This window comes from Helobdella robusta (assembly GCF_000326865.2).
Source record: "Helobdella robusta unplaced genomic scaffold HELROscaffold_63, whole genome shotgun sequence".
NCBI classification, from domain to species: Eukaryota; Metazoa; Annelida; class Clitellata; order Rhynchobdellida; family Glossiphoniidae; genus Helobdella; species Helobdella robusta.
In genome coordinates this window covers 82724-103010 of record NW_008705353.1, presented here as the reverse complement: position 1 = coordinate 103010, position 20287 = coordinate 82724, and the positions used below count along the sequence as shown (strand labels likewise).

Genomic DNA, 20287 nt, shown 5'->3' with positions numbered 1-20287 from the left:
ACAACGATAAAAGAATATGATAATCATCATAACAAAGATAAAATAATATGAAACAAACAAGCCATGAAATGACCTATTGTTGTTTGATCATTACGTATATCCACATGTATATATATATATATATATATATATATATACATACACACACACACACACACAAACACACATACATACATACAAACACATGCAAACACACATACATACAAACACACACACGCCTATTTGTCGCTATGTGTTTAATATGACACCATAGAAATCATTATTGCTTTCAATCTGTCATTTTTTGGCACCAATCATCCAGTTATAAATAAACACATGTGAATGTACGTACGTTCGTTCTTACGTTAGTTTGTTTGTTTGTTTGTATGTTTGCTGTATGTATTTGTATAGTTGCTTTGGTGTGTTTGCATATTTTTATGTATGTATGTATATATATATATATATATATATATATATACATGTGGATATACGTAATGATCAAACAACAATAGGTCATTTCATGGCTTGTTTGTTTCATATTATTTTATCTTTGTTATTATTATTATCATATTCTTTTATCTTTGTTATTATTATTATCATATTCTTTTATCTTTGTTATTATTATTATCATATTATTTTATTTGTCATCGAGAAACAAATAAAAGAATAAAAATATAAGAAGCTTTTATTTTTGACGAAAAAAATTTGCATATAAAATATATATGAAAGATATATCTATATATGAATTTATAAGATGTTTGTATGTTTGTTTGTATGTGTTTATGTATGTATGTGTGTGTGTGTATGTATGTGTGTATCCATGTGTGTGTGTGTGTGTGTGTGTGTGTGTGTGTGTGTGTGTGTATGTGTGTGTGTGTGTGTGTGTGTGTATGTATATGTGTGTGTGTATATAATTACGTCAAAAAAAGTTTGACTCATGTAAATTCAAGTCGTTAAATTCTAACATTAAAAATGAGAAAAAGTATCAACAAAAATAACATTATTAATATAACACACACACATATACACGTAAACACGTACGTACACACACATACATACATACAGACAAACACACACGTGTATAATAACATGAAGCCTTTTAATAATCTACCTAACCTACCATTATAAATAATAAAAAGCGACGATGACGATGATGATGACGACGACGATGATGATGAGGAAGACGACGACGATGATGTATTTCACACAATTATATTGAATGCATGTTACTTAATGAAGCGCTCTTAATAAAAAGTATCGGAAAAATGGAAAATTTGAAGAAAAATATTGGAAAAATTATTTATTATTATTACTATTATTATTTACTTATTATTATTATTATTATTTATTAATTTTTATTATTACCATATAAAACTTGTAACTTTCCCGATCTGACGAGAACTAATTGTAACTGATTAGTCAGAGCAAACGCTAGTAAACTAATTATTAAAAATTGAAATAAAGTACAATCATCAAACAATGACGTCAGCAGAAAAAACCGTCTAAAAAATTACCGGAAAAAATCGAAACTCCTTCCTTCTTTCAATTCACGGAACATTTATTCATTCATTCTTTCATTCATTCAATTGGTCTCGACCGGTATCATTCGCCCATCACTATTATTACCACCACCAGCGCCGTTCTTCTGACCGTGACTAGCCGAATAAATACGGTACCACAAATGACCGACGTCATCTTGAGTGACAAACTCGTACCTGGAATCTGCACCACTTTTCACATTCGGTACCGGACATGGCTCGACAGATTTTTTGAAAAATTCCACCTTATATTCGGTTGAATCATCGAGAGGAGCATCACTTTTAAACGCTCCTTGCACTGGACGCGCGCTTTTTGTGAACACCAACTGCTTAGGAACAAAATCGGTTTGGTAAGTCGGTATACCGTTGAAAGGAACATCACTTGGTACGTAATCGGAGAGTTTTTTGACTCGGTCGGTTCCTTGAACACTCCAGCGCTTGTAGTCAATCGTGTAATTGGTGGTAGCGTCAAAGCGAGGCTTGTCCCGACCGAAGCTATCTTGATAATTCGGGATCACTCTTGTTGGGGGCTGGTTGGGGTAGGCGGGGTAGTCCAGTTGAGTCGTCGTGTCAAAGGTCATCTGGCCGTCTGGTTTCTGGTAGTTTTCGGTGCGTCTGTGTGATGAAATGTGGTGCTATTCTTTATTTTATTAAACCATACAATTTAAAAACTGAGAGCGGATTTTTTTGCATTGTATCAAAGGGTACTTTAAACAATGATTAAACAAAGAGATTTAGTCGAATCGAATAAAAAGTTAAATAAATAAAATAAAATTAATTAAGTTAATTAAATAATTAATTAATAAATTGAAATGAACGAAAACCGACTTGTTAGGCCTCTTAAGGTCAAGTAACCACGGCATGAAATCTGTCTTGTGGGTTGTCGTCTCGTCGAAGGCCGCCTGCGAGCTATACGGGGTCTGATCCGGCTTGAAACTAACCGGCTTCTGGGAATCCTGGAAAAAAAATAATAACAACAACAACAACAACAACAATAATAATAATAATAATAATAAAGATGAGGAGGAGGTTTATAATACAAATAGCAACTTAGAAGTAAATAAATTGAGATCTAAAAAAAAATATACCCAAATGCCTAATCCTAACCTTGGCTATATAATCCTTCTTATAACTTGACAAATCGTCCATAGGTGGCAGATCAGTCGGTTGCCAGTTCACTTTCGCCTTCGCTATCTTCGCTTCAATTGGATATTGCACATAACTCTCTTTATAATCGGTCGCGTCAATAAATGGAGCATCGCTATGTACCGGACCGGTTATCGGTTTCATACTCTTAGTCGAGGGAATCGTTTTATACGGTATAAAGTCGGTTTGATAGTTGGTATTACCGTGAAAGGGTTGGTCCGAGAGTTGGGTATTCGGTTCCGGAGGACCGAATTTGACTCGAGGCTTTGATTCCCACGGCTTGTAATCGGCTGGGTGGGTTTTCCGAATAATTTTGGTTATTGTAGTTGTTAATATTATGATTGTTATCATTATCATCATCATTATTATTATTGTTGTTGTTGTTGTTATTATTTACCTTGGTACGTAGGCTCTCCTTCAAATTTCCCCAAACTTTTCTTAACTTCTTCCGGTTTAAACGATCTAATTATATCCAGAGGTTTCTCTGTGTGATTTGAAAGTGATATTGAAAATATTACATTCAGTAAAATTTTTAATACTACATCCACTACTACTGCCACTACTGCTACAGCTGCTGCTGCTGATGCTACTACAGTTGCTGCTGTCTACTTACTACTACTGCTACTAACTAGTATTATTGCTAATGCTGCTGGCAACGATATTAATGGGAGCACATTTTTAACTTCATTCAAATTAATCGAATGATTAATGGATGGATGAATGAATGAATGAATGAACGAACCCATGAATGAATGAGTGAATGAGTAAATGAATGAATGAATGGATGGATGAACGAGAGAATGACGGTAAAGTAATTTAGTAACCAGTAAAATCTTTATGGTAGTTCGTTATAACTTCCATATTCCCTTCCGGTTTCTGCCAAGCCTCCGTCTGTCGTTTGTACGGTTTTTCAACTTCGTACGGTATGTAATCAAACCTAAAATTATGGACATTTTGGGATGTGTGAGTGGCGGGGAGCAATATTTATGCTCTTTTGATCTTTACCCCACTTATTAAAGAGAGGAGGAAAGATGGGAATTTAACAATTTTATGTAAGAGTATTACTAACTTGTGTGTGGTCATGTCGTCCATAGGCCCCTGGTTAGTTTTCAGCTGGTACTGGGGCTTGTAGTTAACCCTGGCCTCTAAGGGGTGCTCCTTATACTCCTGGGTGTACTCGGAGAATGGGCACGGTCCGGAAATAACCGTCGGATTGGGATTGTGGGGACATTTGTGACGACTATGGGATGTGAGTATTTCTTTTAAAATGTGACATTTGATATAATTAAACTTGAATGAGTATCAAAATCCAATTTAGATTCAGCTGGCGATTATCTCAAGCATTTGAGTAAGTATTCAAATCATGGATATATATAATAATAGTAATAAAATAAATAATAATAATAAAATAATAATTCGAATAATAAAATATTTCCATCATCATTAACAACTTACCCACACGTACATATCTGACATATACACTTCTTAGTCATTTTTTCAATCAAAATTATTATTAATCCTAATTATATTTAAATGCTATACCCCAATGATTAAATAATGTTTTAATAATTATTTTATAACAATTTTGAAAAATTTATTTCAAAGTTTCAATAAAAGGTGTTAAAAATCTAAAAATATATGCATTTATATGCTGATATTGTCACGATATTATTGTTAACAGGTGCCAACCATTTGCATTAGTTACCGTTGCTTAGAAACTTTGTAATTTATCGATATAAGTTGCTAAAATTTACACATATTTGTCGTTAATAGCAATTAAATAGATTAATTTTTGTATAGATTTGTTTTTTGTAAAATAACGCTATGTATATTGTTGTAAATTGGGGTTTAATCAGTTTTAAGAATCAACCCTTTTTTAATAAAAATTTAGAGCGCTAGTAAATTAATTATAAACGTCAAAATATAAAAAAGTAAACTTAAATACGAGCAAACATTATGAATTTTTAACAATATTTTTTTTAAATTAGTATTATTTTGAATGAAAAATATAAAAAAAATGCCAATAAAATATACTTTTTAATACCATCATAAATTGAAAAACTAATTTAGGGACCAAAATATGATTACTAATAATCATACACATTCTGTGATCTCCAACCAACCAATTGGCAACTGACTGAACTATTAAACAGCTGATCCTATCATTCTCTTTCCGACTTTGTACTTGAAGTATTTTTTTATTTAGACAGAAACATCATAAGCAATGACAGGTTAGTGGAGATAAAATGTCCTACTTATTAATTTGAATTGATCTATTAAATATTAATTTATTTAATTAATTTGATTTACTAGTCAGATTAGTAAGGATTAGTTAGTCAGTGGAACTGCCTGTTGCTTTGTGTCTGTAAAAAACGATTAGACTGAATTTAGATTTTAGTCAATTAGAGTAGCATTTTATTGTATATGTTATTAATGAGATTATGATAAGACAATAGTAACAAAGTTACATTATTTTATTTATGTTTAGTATTTATTTTATTTTATTCTATCTTTAATTTAATTTAAATTTTTTAATTTAAATGAATCTTACTTCTAAAATATGGACAGACAGTATGAAGTATGCATGACATTTATTTGCTAGAGTCATTATTTTATTTGTTCACTACTCTATGCTTATTAATAAATATTCTGACCTAATTTTCCAAGTTGAATATGTCATATCTGGTGTGTTAGGAGGCTACTGCTGTCTGTCGGCCATCCTCTTTTTCTTTCCATCTCTCGTTCACAAAAAGAAAGTACATCTCTTTAATGCATTCCATATAAGCCACAGGGGAGGTCATAATAATAATTTTTTTTTTCATTATTTATTCTTATTTTTATTTATATTGGTTTTTTTTTCTTTTTAAAGGTTCTGGGGAATTTATAGAAAATACACTTTCAGCTTTTAGACAGTTAGGATCATTTTAAACTTGACATTATACATGCATGCATACCTACACACACACACATACACACACACACACTTACATACAGACACACACACACATATATATACACCCATATATATATATATATATATATATATATATATATATATATATATATATATATATATATACACACACAAATATATACTAATAACCTAACTTGAGTAATTATTGAATTCACTTTGAAATGATTTATTCAATGAAAATAAAACAACAGTGCAGTAAAGGCTGGCACAGACATGTTAGAGTTAGACGTTCAGCTGACTAGGGATGGGCGTGTTGTCGTCTGCCATGATTCAGATCTCACAAAATTAGGAGAATCTCCTGCTATAATTGCTGACACTAATTATAATGTATGATGGGTTTTTCCAACTTTTTTCTGGAAGCCTATTGGTGTTGTTGTTGTTATTATTAGTAGTGGTAGTTGTTGTAGTAGCATTAGTAGTAGCAGTAGTAGTAGTAGTAGTAGTACAGTGGTGTAGTATCAGCAGTAGTAGTGGTAGTAGTAGTAGTAGTAGTAGTAGCAGTAGTAGTAGTAGTTAGTAGAAGTAGTTACAGTAGTAGTAGTAGTAGTAGTAGTAGTAGTAGTAGTGGAGTAGTAGTAGAAGTAGTTGCAGTAGTAGTAGTCAATCAATCAATCAATCAATCAATTGATAGTAGTAGTAGTAGTGGTTGATTGATAGTAGTAGTACTAGTATTAGTAGTGGTTGAATTTTTATTATCAGTCAAACAATGTCACTACACCTTCTAGGAGTTGCCTTTATACAAGCCTGTGTTACCTGTGTCCTTTTCACAAGGTAGATTCCCAATCAGTCAATCAATCAGTCAGACAACATTTTATTCAATTAATCAATCAACTAATTAGTCAATCAGTCAATCAATCGACTGATTAATCAGTCATTCAGCCATTTAGTCAATCCATCAAACAATTTCTGTTCAACAAAGTAGAGACTACTTTATTTTTTTTTTTTAATTTAATTTGATTGTATGTGTAAGCAAAAAATCATTCAGTCAGCCAATCACGATCAATCAAACGACCAACCAATCAACCAGTAACAATCAATCAATCAATCGACCGACCAATCAGAAAACGTGGTGGAGGCAAATTCACCAGAAGACCGAAAAATTCCAGAACTTGAACAAGTGTTCCGAGAATTCCCGCACATCCCTATAAATATAGACATCAAAGTCAACAATGACGATTTAATCTACAAAGTTAATCACATGATGGTGATGATGATGACAATGATGATGATGATGGTGGAAAGTAATGGTAATGATGATGATCTTACGTTATAATAATCATAATTTTTTGTCGTGATTGTTATATTTTTCCCGCAAGGTGTCCAGTATGGTAGAAGAATATAAAAGGGAGCACATTACGGTTTGGGGCAGTTATTCAGAAGTTGTCAACAAGAAGTTATACAAAATGGTTGGTTGGCTGTTTTCAACATTCATTCATTTATCCATTCATTCATTCCATTCATTCATTCCATTCTTTTATTTGTTTTCTCACCGTATCATAAGTCATTTGATTCACTTTGTCACATAACCACTACTGTATCAATTTTTTTAATCTGATTAATCAATCATTCTTTCATTTACTCTTTCACTCATTCTCTCATTCATTCTTTCGTTCATTTTCTCACTCACTCATTCCCAGAAACCCACAGTCCCACTGTTCGTATCAATGAGAAGAGTCGCAACGATAGTGGCCAGTTTCTACCTTGGCTTTCTACCATTCCTGCCAATCAAGGAATCCTATTTTGAATTGCCTATGATTGATATATGCATCAGGTACATCTCTCTCTCTCTCTCACACTCTTTCTCTATTTCTCTCTCTCTCTATTTCTCTCTTTCTCTCCACGGATGGGGAGGAGCCTATTATGTTAATTAGCGTGTATTTGGTTTCTTGTTATGTTATTAGTTTTTTTGTAGGTTTTATGCTGCATTTGTAATGTTTGGTTTTTAGCCTTTGTTAATTATTTTATATGAATTAATGAATGAGTGAACGAATGGATGAAGAATTAACTAAATGAATGAATGAATGGTTGGCAAAATGAATGAATAATTGAATTTTTTATTTTTGAATAATTTTTTTCTGATGTAAATTTTACAGAAGAGCAAAAATACCAAGGAAAACCGTGATCAGGAAAATAATGTTCAGCGTCTTTGATTTGTAAGAATCCTTTTATTTTTGTATTCTCCCTCTCTCTCTCTCTCTCTCCTTTTTCCATTTGAATAATTTAGATAATGTGGATGCTGTAGTTTAACTTATAATGTTGACATTTTTCGTTGAACAGTTTGCTGTTGAATAGGCTGATGTTTTATCATCTGAGAAGAAGAGGAATTAGGGTAGATAATTGTTGATTGGCTGATTGATTGGTAGAACTAAGCGTGATTGATATAGTTGTATGGTTGATAACCTACCAAACATTCAAATCAACCAATCAAACCTACCGCCAATCTAACCAGCCAATCAAATGATCCACCAAATCATTCCGACCAATCAAAAATAGATATTCGTCTGGGTCCTAAACGAGCCGGAAGATTACGAATGTTCTCTCACTTACTCGCCAGACGGCATCATGACAGATTACCCCACCAAACTCAGACAGTTCATTGACAACCGACTACAGCCACAACAGCGTGGCAGTAAGTCTAATCTAGCGACAATGATTCATGCGACAGCCTCAGCAGCGACGACAAAATCAACGCAAAATTTGATTCCCGAATCTGAGGAAGTAGTAGAGGCAATGACAATTATGACCAAAGTCGAAAAAAATTTGAAAATCTGGAGGGATTTAAAAAACTTCCCCACCAGCGGCGGAGCCAACAATCAAAATGTTTCCGACCTGGTGGATGGTTTCTTCAAAGATGTCAGGCTGTCGACTGGCGGAGCTACGACGTCTCTTACAGCTTCAAGTGCAAGTGATGTAAATAAGCAGAGTACTGATGTCAATGTAGAGACAAGTGGGCAGCAAGTAACTAATGGTAAAGAAGATGTCACCACTTCAAAGTCCAGACTGGTTGATAAGAAGGATTAATTGATTTATTCATCGATTGAAAATTGAATAATTGGTCTTCTAACCGATTGATTGCCACATTGTTTGTATGATTGATTGATTAGTTAAATGATTGATTGATTGGTCGCCTGATTGATTGGTTGCCTGATTGATTGAAGTGATCTCTAAAAAAATATGCAACAACATTCAATTCAATTTTTTTATTTTACGTAAAAAACGGTGTTTTATCATATATTATGCCATATTATGTTATTTTAAACGACTAGTTTTAGAGCTTTAGAAGTACTTAAATATATCATCTATCTTTCTTTCTATCTTTCCCTCTCTATGCCTCTATCTATCTGTCTTTCCCTCTCTATGTCTCTATGTCTCTATCTAACTGTCTTTGCCTGTCTATCGATTCATGCCAGGATATGGTATTATTTTAGACCTGTTTTTATAGAAAGAATATTCTTTCGTATCTTCAATATTTACATACGTTCAGTCATATATATATATATATGACTGAACTATCACTTCAGTCATATATATATATATATATATAATTTAGTTTGTTTTTTCCTATATATATATATATATATATATATATATATATATATATATATGAATATTATATAAATTATATATATATAAAATTTAATGTTTTTACCTCTCGTCCAGATATTTATAGAATCTGTTTTCACGCACACACACACACACATATGTGTATAAATATATATGTGTATATATATATGTGTGTGTGTATGTGATTTTATATTTTTAGTTATTTGCGTGTGTATGTGTGTGTGTAAAACCGGTCGATAATTATTTACTGATTAGATTTCTACATTTTTTCGTTAGCTAAATTTCATCTGTTACCTCGCAGTGAATAAATTATTTTCGTTTTGGTCTCTTTCACTCTCTGTTCATTCATTCTTTTATTTGTTTGTTCGTTTATTCATTCATTCATTTGTCCATTCATTCAGTCATTCACTCATTCATGCATTCATTCTCAAAATTATTTTCAACCAATATATGTAACTGTAATTGTGTAGAGGGGCGGCCAAAATTTTCTGCACCAGTGGAAGGAAACTGGCTGACGGCATTCTCACTGACGTTTCATCTCAATAGCAACAAGAACAATAATAATAATTATGTTATTTATTATATTTATATCACATAAATAAATAATAACAATAAGTAAATAATAACAATAATAACAATAAGTAAATAATAATAATTTTTAATGCAGGGACCGTGCGTGAATGGCAAATGTTTTAGTCTGTAATCGACTCGTCATCATAATTATTCTTATTTCTATTATTAATAACATCAGAATTCAATTTCCTAGAGTAATTATAGTGATTGCGATATATATATATATATTATATAATTGAATATATTGCAAGAAAATAGATCATTGTAATGGTTTATACATAAATAAATATATATATATACATTTTTATTCGTTCATTTACATTCTTTCAATCGTTTATCCATTCATTCATTTATACTTTTTCAACGCTCTTTCATTCTTTCAATCCTTGAAACTAAAAAATTTCCCCATATGATGAAAAAATTATCATGTTACGAAAAAATTACGAATTTAAATTGAAAAAATAATAAATGAGCGTTAATTTGATAACAACTTTATTCCCAACCACTAATCATCATCAGTACCAATAATCATTATCAGCAATATCGACGTTTTCATCGTCACAGCCATCCAATCATCTTCATCCTTACAATCATCCACATTCATCTTCATCGTCAGCATTTTCATATCGCACTCACAATCATCACCAACACCTAATCATCATCATCATTTTCAGGCATTGTTATCATCACCGCCGGCCCCATCATAGTTGTCGTCATCATCGTCTGGATCGTTCATTGGAAATCTTAAAATGGCGGCCACACCGGATAGTTGGGAGAGTTCTGTATGTATGTATGTTTGTATGTATGTTTGTATGTGTGTATGTTTGTTTATGTACACATGTCGCTGTATGTTCATTCAGGCAATTAGTATTATTCTAAAACTTGATAAAAATTATGAAATTACAGGTTACTGCGATCAATAATTATTATGAATTATTGTGAATTATAATTATGGATGATGAATTATAAGAAAGCAAGAAACGTACGCTCCCCAGACACGTGCAGACTTGAAAATATCCTAACTATTCCTCCTCCGTCCCTCACTCCATCCACTAATTTCACGTAACGATGTCTGGTGTTTATATCTTTTGCTCTGTTCATTGGTGGGTGTGCATGCCAGTGAATGAATGAACGAATGAATGAATGAATGAACGATTGAATGAAAATTAAACATAAATAATAAATTCTACATCCACGTGTCTTGTCTAGCTTTTAAAAATTGTTGTCTAGACATTTCTACCACAGATTTATGTTTACAGAGAGAACCAACACCAGCATGTGCCAGCGCTCTAGACATCAGCGTTATGAATGAACGTCTAGAGACAGGGAAACAGACAATATTGTGACTGACCTGAAAAGTTCGTCTGATATGAGTAAGGTCTCTATGGCTCCTTGTCTGAATGCCTCCTCAACATGTTTGATTCTAACGTTAAATGAAAAACTTTCAATCAGTTAACCAATTTATCAACAAACTAATAAACCAACCAATCAATTAATCAGCCCACCAACCAATCAATTAATCAGCCCACCAACCAATCAATTAATCAGCCCACTGACCAATCAATCAATCAACCCAACAACCAATCAATTAATCAACCCACCAATTGATCAATCAGTCAATCAAACCAACCCATAAAATGCCCTCTGTGGATCCAACTGCATCATGTTGTAGAAATCCTCCAGGGCCTTCACCTCTGAACTTGCCTTCGTGTCTTGCAGCCTGGTGGCTATTGATGGGTCCTGCAGGACCTCTGATGATCACGTGATAATAATAATAAAAATAAGAATAATAATAACAACAATACCAATAATAAGAACCTTTTAGAGAATGTTTGAAGCCAGAACTCGAATGCACCAGTAAGAATTTTCCTTTGTTATCGATCAACGACTTGTTGTCATTTTTAATTGCCTGCAGCATCATATACTCGAAGAACTGGTCCTGACGAAATTATGACGACCACGGTGATAAATAATAATCATAATAATTATCGAAATAATAATAATAATAACAATGGTAGTGATTGTGATCAACCAACCTTCACAAAACCAGGGCTAGCCAGCAGAACGCATTTGACAACTGCATATTATAATATAATAACGATAATAATAATAATAATAATTATTATTAGTAGTAGTATCATCATCATCATTATTATAATCATTACCAACATCATCATTACCTTCGAAATTTACATGTCTGGTAATTGCTTGGATGATCTGATCATAGAATCTCGTTAAGGCCTATTTTAATATTATTCATATACTGTATTATTATTGTTATTATTATTGTTGCTATTGTTATTATTATAATTGTTATAATGACCTTGTCGTGTTGAGAACATTGACCTTTCCGCTTCCTCGGTATAACTGTGTCGATCTTTGCCCTAACTATCGTCATGCTTGACGTAATCAGACAGACATTAGCCAATCCTGTTTGAGTTAAATGGGGCGTGTGGGCGTGGTTTATTTCGATATCATCACCATCATCATCTACAACAACAACGTCGCCAACACAACCATTATCATTGTCATCATCAACAAGAGCATCACCATCATTATCAACAACAACAACAGTTACAACAATATCACAACAGGCATTGTTATCTTAATCATCATCATCACAGCCATTATTGTCGTCATTACAATCATCATCATCATCCTCATCAACATACCTTCTTGCATTATAATAGCAGCAAGGTCTGCATGTTGGGTTGGATCACAGGCAAGATCTTTGAATGAAAAAAATTATTTAAAACAATTATTTTAATAATAATAATTATAATAATTAATATTATCATAATATCATTATCATCATCATCATAACTTGCCTATTCTGTCTAGAGCTACACTGTCCCATTCATTCTTATGCAGGGTAAATTTCCTATTAAGTTCAAGGTCTAATGTGTGGTAAGCCCCCATCTGATTGGTTATATATCAAAATTTAACATACAGACTGACCAATCAATGATTGAGATTTCAAATTGAGTCAGCCAATCAAATAATCTACAATTGAAATTTAAAAATTTAACTTGAAAATTCTCCAATGAAAATTATGTGGACACATAATTTCAAATAAAATATACAAGATTGATTGAGAGATACAATATAGATTAAAAATAAATTTGGTTACAACAAAAATAATTCATAACATCTGCAAAAAGGCTAATTAAAAACATTCTAGCAACCTTGACATATTGATTTTCTTCAATGTTACGACCTCTGACCCTTAGCATGCAGGCTTGGGTGTCAAAATCAATGGCCTCTACATTTATTGTTAGCTGTGTCCTAATTTTAGTACTTGAAGTACTCCCCGTGGCAGACTCTGTATTGACTTTTCTGAAATGATGTCAGTACGATTTTCAAAAACAAGAAACGAATGAATATGATAATATTAATTTAATTAGGAATACATAAGAAATGAGATGTACCAACCTAATAGTTGTTGATTTCAATGTGTCCCCAACGGCTACCAAATTGTACGCGTGCCACATATCTTCTGATTCCTCAGGCACAAGAACAACATGTCTTGCAACGTCAATTAGAATTAATAATATTAATTCAATAAAAAGTTTAAAAGTTAGTACGCAGTAAGTAAACGTCAGCTTGTTTGAAACAATACTAAGTTTTTTTAAAGTTGAAGTTAGTTAAGTTTGTTAAGTATTTCTAAAAAATCTAATTAATATTAAAAATTTAATTAAAAGAATCTAACTAATTACTACTAACCCAACACCGTGTTTGTCGATATCTCGAAAAACTAACTTCATCTTTTTCAAAAAATAATTCTATTTAAATAATCACTAAACAATCAAAACTAATTAACACAAATTTTCATTTCGAAGCGGCCGATTCATCGCAATTTAGATCATTTTTTAATCAATCTGGAACAAATACTTTACTTTATATTTATATTGAAAAGTGAACTTAGCCACGAAAAAGGGTCTGACTACTTGGCGCAGTTGCTGAATTTTCATATTTTACAGGGATACTACATTGCTGTGCATTGGACTGACTCTTGCAACATCTTGTTGACGGGATAAGCTGGTAATAAATAATTTTAAATTTATGAATAATCTGAAAAATACACTTTGAACGAATTGAATGAATCAAATGAAGGATTTGAACAAGATAATTGAATTAAATGAATGATTTGAACAAGATGAATGAATGAATGATTGAATAAATGAATGAGTAAATGAATGAATGAATAAATGAACGAACGAACGAAAGAACGAAAAAAGATAAAAGAAAACTAAACACTTCAACATCACTCTACCTACAGCGCACCAACCGCCATTATCTTCCAATTGTGAAGTCTTCTAATAAACAGTAGAGAACCATCCGATGTATTGAGAAAACTGTTTGAACGAACTGAACGAGTATTCTTTTGAATTATTCGTTAAAGAAACAAACCGCTAAGAAACGAACCGCGAAATAATTCACGTAACATGAACATTAAGTAAAAACAGTTCACAGCATATCATAATGACATACTCAACATACCAAACAGAAATTGTCTATACATGCATGTATGTATACAATGTAAATCAAGAAATATCCAAAAATTTTGTAACCAAAATAGAAAACTAAAAACCAGTCAACATTTTACAAATGAATAAATAAATAAACATTAAAAAGAATGTTCAATAAGGTAAATTTAAGGCGACGACGAAAAAAAAAATTTGTTTTGTTGGTGTTGGGGTGTGAAGCGAAAACAAACAATCACAAAAAAAACAGTAAAAAGTCGCAAGAATAGTAGTCAGTCACCTACCTACAATTAAATTACTCTCAGGGCCCTAGCCTACCTATAATGATTAACTCATCTCACCTACCTACAAATTTGTATTTCTAAGTTTTAAGAATTTTACAACTTTCAGGTATTTTATTTTACATATTTTAAAGTTTTATTTTACTTGAAACTTTTTAACTAATGTTATGCCCTAGCCTAAATACCATTGTCTAACTCATCTCAATCCCTAACTTACCTACGGATTAAATTAAAGTCCTGTAAAGGTAGAAAAAAGTTGAAGAGAAACATAACAACAACGACACCGAATGAATGGATGTTGCGTATGTGTGTGTTGTATTGATGTATGTGCGTAAATGTGCGCGCGCGTAGTCTCCAGTAACTTCTTGTTGTCATCTTCGAATTGTCATCGGAACGATCATCATGAGACCACCATCTGAAACGTGCTGACGCCCACCACTGCCCACCTCTCAGCATTCTGTAGACAAATTTTTTTTATTAGCGTAGTAATAAATGAATGTTAGAATCTTAGAAGAAAAAATTATATAATGAAAATAATGGCAAATAATATTTTAAAATAATAAAGAGAGTAAAATGTAAAAAAAACTTACCTTCGTCCATTCGACAAAGGTAGAACGTTGAATATTGAATGCCTGAGTGAATGAATGAATGAATTAAGTAAGTAATCAATCAATAATTCAATGATTAAAAAAATAAATTAATGGAAAAATAATTTGAAAGATTGAGTGATAAAATAAATGAATGAGAAAAACTAAAAGACGAAACTAAACCTTACTTCAAAAATCGTCGTTACTGTACTCCTTTGCACCGACCACAATCGTCTGGTCGGCACACAAGATTTCATCCGAACTGCAGAGTGTCAGTGAAACAGCCAACGAGCTGATTCTTCCACGATCATCATATGTAAATCATCATGAGACCACCATCTGAAACGTGCTGATTCCCACCACTGCCCACCTCTCATCATTCTGTGGATAAAATTTTTTATTAGCGTAGTAGTAAATGAATGTTAGAATCTTAGAAGAAAAAATTATAAAATGAAAATAATGGCAAATAATATTTTAAAATAATAAAGGAGTACAATGTAAAAAAAAACTTACCTTCGTCCATTCGACAAAGGTAGAATGTTGAATGCCTGAGTGAATGAATGAATGAATGAATTAAGTAAGTAATCAATCAATGATTCAATGATTAAAAAAATAAATTAATGGAAAAATAATTTGAAAGATTGAGTGATAAAATAAATGAATGAGAAAAACTAAAAGACGAAACTAAACCTTACTTCAAAAATCGTCGTTACTGTACTCCATTGCACCGACCACCACATTCAGGTCGGCACACATGATTTCATCCGTACTTCTGAGTGTCAGTCGAACAGCCAACGAGCTGATTCTTCCTACACCACCATCATCATGTGTAAATCATCATGAGACCACCATCTGAAACGTGCTGATTCCCACCACTGCCCACCTCTCATCATTCTGTGGATAAAATTTTTTATTACCGTAGTAGTAAATGAATGTTAGAATCTTAGAAGCAAAATATAATAAAATGAAAGTAATGGCAAATGAATAGTATTTAAAAATAATAAAAAAAAAATTGTAAAAAAAACTTACCTTCGTCCATTCGACAAAGGCAGAATGTTGAATGCGGTCCGGTTCCTACGTTGTCCTCCAAAACTGGTGCCAGTCCTCCTCGAGATTGTTGTTGAAACACAGCCCGTGTTGATGGAGAAAGATAAAGAGAAGATTCTCATCAGAAAGCTTAGCGGTGCCTGCATCTCAAATTGCTTAATAAAAATAATCCTATCTACCTATTCAATTACCTTAACTAATCTACATAAAATTGTTAATGGTACGATAGTCGAAATTCCCCTTCATTCTCCCTCCTTGCACAGAGGTTCACCGACAGCCAGGGCACCGGATAGAAAACCATTGCCGTGCGGATAGTAGACTATTGCCGTGCGGATAGTAAACCATTTGCCGTCCGGAAGCCGTGCGGGTAGTAGACTATGGCCATGCCGCATAGTAAATCATTACCGTGCAGATAGTAAACCATTGCCGTCCGGATAGTAAACCATTGCCGGTTCACCACTGGCCACCAAGGCTTACCTCTGACAAGAGACTTTGAAATCCAGAGTCAATCGCTATCGTACCCTCAACTTACCTATTCATTACAATTAAGCCTTAGCTTACCTAAAAATTACTAATCTCAAGAGCCCAATTCATTGGCCAATCGGCACCCACCCCACCACCTACGTAATGCCTTGGGCTCCAACTTAGTAATAATAATATAAAACTTAAACCCTAAATCTATTAATGAGTGTGTGTTACAACGTAGCCTTAACTTACCTATTCATTACATTATTGTCCTAGCTTACCTAAAATTACAAAACTCAAGAGCCCAATTCATTGGCCTTTCGGCACCCACCCCACCACCTACGTAATGCCTTGGGCTCCAACATAATAATAATATAAAACTTAATAATTAACCTACCTATCGATACACTTACAGCGTTTTAATTTACATTACAAGATTGTTCCTAGAATTACATTATTGCCCTTAACTACCTATGAAATTAAATTACTCTCAACCTTAGTAATAATAAATTAGAATGTGTAATGAAAATAAAATTACGCTCAAATACTAACATATGTGTTTATGTATGTACTTGTATGTGTGTGTAATAAGGCTGATGCGTGTAATGTGGGTGCAAGAATAAATAGAAGCGATAAACTTACGCGCCTACCTATTCAGCTACATTAGTGTTGGATGCTTCCTATCTATCCTACCTACAATTAAAATTATGCCTATCTAACTTACCTATATAGCTACTTAATGTAATTGTGTGTATGTGTGTGTGCGTGTGAGCATTCTTACTTAATGTTAAATTACAGAGAAAAACAGAGAAAAAAGAATAAAACGTATCCCAGCCAGGCGTGCATTCCTTGCCACTGAATGAACGAACGTAGCCTGACATTTTCCATGATGAACTCTTCTGAAAGCTTCAAACTGAATGAAACGAATAAAATGAAAAAATCTCATTTATTTAATTAATTTAAATGAAAATAGAGAAACGAGCCGCAGTGAAACCCGCCAGCCGGAAAAGCCAGCCAACTGGCAAAAAAAGGAACCGCAAAGAAACCGTAAGACGTACCCCATCCAGGCGTGCATTCTTTGCCACTGAATGAACGAACGTAGCGTGACATCACAACCAATCTGATCCACGATGAACTTTTCTGGAAGCTTCAACCTGAATGAATGAACCTGATTGAACCTGAATAAACCTAAATGAATGGAAAAATCTATTTATTTAATTAATTAAAATGAAAATAGAGAAACGCAAAGAAGCCGACCGGTCGGCAAAGAAAGAACCTCAAAGAAAGGTATCTACATAGGATTTAAGCTCTATATAACTCTATATAACTCTATATAACTCTATATAACTCTATATAACTCTATATAACTCTATATAACTCTATATAACTCTATATAACTCTATATAACTCTATATAACTCTATATAACTCTATATAACTCTATATAACTCTATATAACTCTATATAACTCTATATAACTCTATATAACTCTATATAACTCTATATAACTCTATATAACTCTATATAACTCTATATAACTCTATATAACTCTATATAACTCTATATAACTCTATATAACTCTATATAACTCTATATAACTCTATATAACTCTATATAACTCTATATAACTCTATATAACCATGCACACTACCACATTCAATCAATAAAAACCCCACTAAAACCAGGAACCATCGCGTACCTGTTATATGTATAATGTGAAACAAAAAAATAACACAAAACAAAAGACACACCACCAAGTAGAGTAAAAGTATAGAAGTCCCTAACCTACCTATAAAACTAAATTACCTTATGCCCTAGCCTACCTATATGATAAATTAATTTTTACCTCACCTACCTATGTTTCATTAACTTAACTTAAGACTCATGAAGAAAGAGGAAAAGGAGTAAAACAGAACATAAAAAATACCACCACACAAACAAACATGATGTATGTATGTATGTATGAGCAACCGCTAAAGAACCCACCTAAAATATAAAAAAAATACAACATACAAATACACAAACCACAGACATGCAAACTCTATATAACCCTATATAACTCTATATAATAAAATAAATAAAAAAAATATAAAAATAAAATAAATGAGATCAGACAGACTGCTTCAAGCGAGGCAGAATGCCTGATCTGATTTTCATGTTTTCTCAGCTCCTATTTATACTCGTTTCAACCATACATTCTTATCATTTCAATCATTCACATCAGTAAAAAACTTATTTAATGTAGGTACTACACTATTATACAATCTTAACAACAACGCTAACTGTCCGTACTAAATTGACATCATCGAACGAACGCCTTAGAAACTTTCTGATTGGCTGGTTGAATCTGTTATATTGCTTTTTATATAAACATAAAATCTTATTAATTATTTGTATACATGGATTCTAGATACTTTACAGTTCACATTTTTCGGGGAGAATTCAAAATAGTTTGAGACCGCATCTTGCTTAAGATCCAATTCCAAGCCTAGCCGAGCTGAGCTAATATGCATAGATTTATAAGCGCTTTTATATTAAAATTTTGCTTGCTTTATATACGTATATCCTCAATATCGATATCAAAAAAATAACGCGAGCGAGTTTAAAAAATATTTCATTTTCTCCAACGATTTCGTAACAAATTCTCCACCCTATTTTAAAAATTTTCTTTGACGTTTCTAATCGGTCAGGTCACAATCATCATCATCGATATCGCGATGAAATCAAATTGAATTTTTTTTAAATTGTTGATAAAAGTAACTTATTTCATTTAATGATACTATCCTGTTCAATAAGATACTGTTTGATGCTGTACAATCAATTAAACCAGCTCAGTTGCTAACTTACCAAATATACAATTGGCTCAGCTCTGTCTTGTACTTATCTATATTCAAATGGCTCAGCTCAGTTCCTAACTTATCTATATTCAATTGGTTCAGCTCAGTCTCTAACTTACCCATATTCAGATGGCTCAAGTCAGTCCTTAACTTACCTATGTTCAATTGGCTCAGCTTATTTCCTAACTTACCTATGTTCAATTGGCTCAGCTTAGTCCCTAACTTACCAATATTTAGTTGGCTCAGCTCAGTTTTCCATCTATACAATTTAGTTGGCTCAGCTCAGACTCTAACTTACTTATATTGAATTGGCTCAGCTCGGTTGTTGTTGTTGTTGCAACACAAGAACGAGCGCAGTTTGAATTTTTCTGCGAGCCACCGAAATAACATGAGACCACACCGTACGCAACATCAATTGTAAAACTTGAACACAATGAGATACAATAAGTAAATTTATCTATTTATCTATTTAGTTTTGTGTGCATATAACATCTTGTAAAAATCTTTTTGATAGGAATCGAACCTTAATACCGGTTAACTCACTACCAACAGTTAAATAACTACTGTAACTACTGTTAACATGACGTCATTTCCTCCAACAATTTAGCTACAAATTACCCATCCTATTTTAAAAGTTTTATTTGATATCTATTTTTTAATCAGTCAAGTCACAATCATCATCATCATCATCGGCGTGGCAATGAAATCAAAGTGAGAATTATATATATATATATGTGTTGGTAATATATATATATATATATATATATATATATATATATATATATATATATATATATATATATATAAATAAAC

At 32.5% G+C, this 20287-nt stretch overlaps 4 protein-coding genes across 4 annotated transcripts; 1 reads left to right on the top strand and 3 right to left on the bottom strand.

The window, feature by feature from the left end:
- Positions 1 to 1561: 1561 nt before the first annotated feature.
- On the bottom strand, positions 1562 to 4156 carry HELRODRAFT_180571 (hypothetical protein; the record flags this gene model as incomplete). Its single annotated transcript, XM_009029888.1, has 7 exons — positions 1562 to 2132; positions 2346 to 2473; positions 2625 to 2953; positions 3061 to 3147; positions 3488 to 3600; positions 3733 to 3903; positions 4119 to 4156. The coding sequence occupies 7 exons, from the start codon at positions 4154 to 4156 to the stop codon at positions 1562 to 1564; spliced, it is 1437 nt and encodes a 478-aa protein (XP_009028136.1).
- A 443-nt stretch (positions 4157 to 4599) lies between these two features.
- On the top strand, positions 4600 to 9526 carry HELRODRAFT_115387 (hypothetical protein). The gene is made up of 14 exons (XM_009029887.1): positions 4600 to 4894; positions 5331 to 5459; positions 5533 to 5575; positions 5829 to 5964; positions 6363 to 6408; positions 6699 to 6826; positions 6954 to 7043; positions 7275 to 7408; positions 7731 to 7790; positions 7915 to 7966; positions 8131 to 8954; positions 8989 to 9139; positions 9161 to 9218; positions 9243 to 9526. The coding sequence occupies exons 1-11, from the start codon at positions 4888 to 4890 to the stop codon at positions 8656 to 8658; spliced, it is 1353 nt and encodes a 450-aa protein (XP_009028135.1). The 5' UTR covers positions 4600 to 4887; the 3' UTR covers positions 8659 to 8954; positions 8989 to 9139; positions 9161 to 9218; positions 9243 to 9526.
- A 918-nt stretch (positions 9527 to 10444) lies between these two features.
- Positions 10445 to 13538, bottom strand: HELRODRAFT_157806 (hypothetical protein; the record flags this gene model as incomplete). The annotated part of the gene is made up of 13 exons (XM_009029886.1): positions 10445 to 10554; positions 10761 to 10867; positions 11126 to 11197; positions 11405 to 11525; positions 11593 to 11713; positions 11811 to 11851; positions 11955 to 12015; positions 12098 to 12204; positions 12447 to 12503; positions 12624 to 12693; positions 12960 to 13110; positions 13207 to 13299; positions 13498 to 13538. The coding sequence occupies 13 exons, from the start codon at positions 13536 to 13538 to the stop codon at positions 10445 to 10447; spliced, it is 1152 nt and encodes a 383-aa protein (XP_009028134.1).
- Positions 13539 to 14939: 1401 nt separating this feature from the next.
- HELRODRAFT_180568 (hypothetical protein) lies at positions 14940 to 19597 on the bottom strand (the record flags this gene model as incomplete). The annotated part of the gene is made up of 7 exons (XM_009029885.1): positions 14940 to 14996; positions 15130 to 15171; positions 15640 to 15674; positions 16156 to 16233; positions 17508 to 17551; positions 17697 to 17792; positions 19485 to 19597. The coding sequence occupies 7 exons, from the start codon at positions 19595 to 19597 to the stop codon at positions 14940 to 14942; spliced, it is 465 nt and encodes a 154-aa protein (XP_009028133.1).
- Between the last annotated feature and the right edge of the window lie 690 nt (positions 19598 to 20287).

What these genes read in the sequence shown, in the direction of transcription:
- HELRODRAFT_115387 (XM_009029887.1), top strand. An exon ending in CCATATAAGCCACAGGGGAG is followed by an intron (nt 5,460 to 5,532) that starts GTCATAATAATA and finishes TTCTTTTTAAAG; the next exon opens with GTTCTGGGGAATTTATAGAA. An exon ending in ATGATTGATATATGCATCAG is followed by an intron (nt 7,409 to 7,730) that starts GTACATCTCTCT and finishes TAAATTTTACAG; the next exon opens with AAGAGCAAAAATACCAAGGA.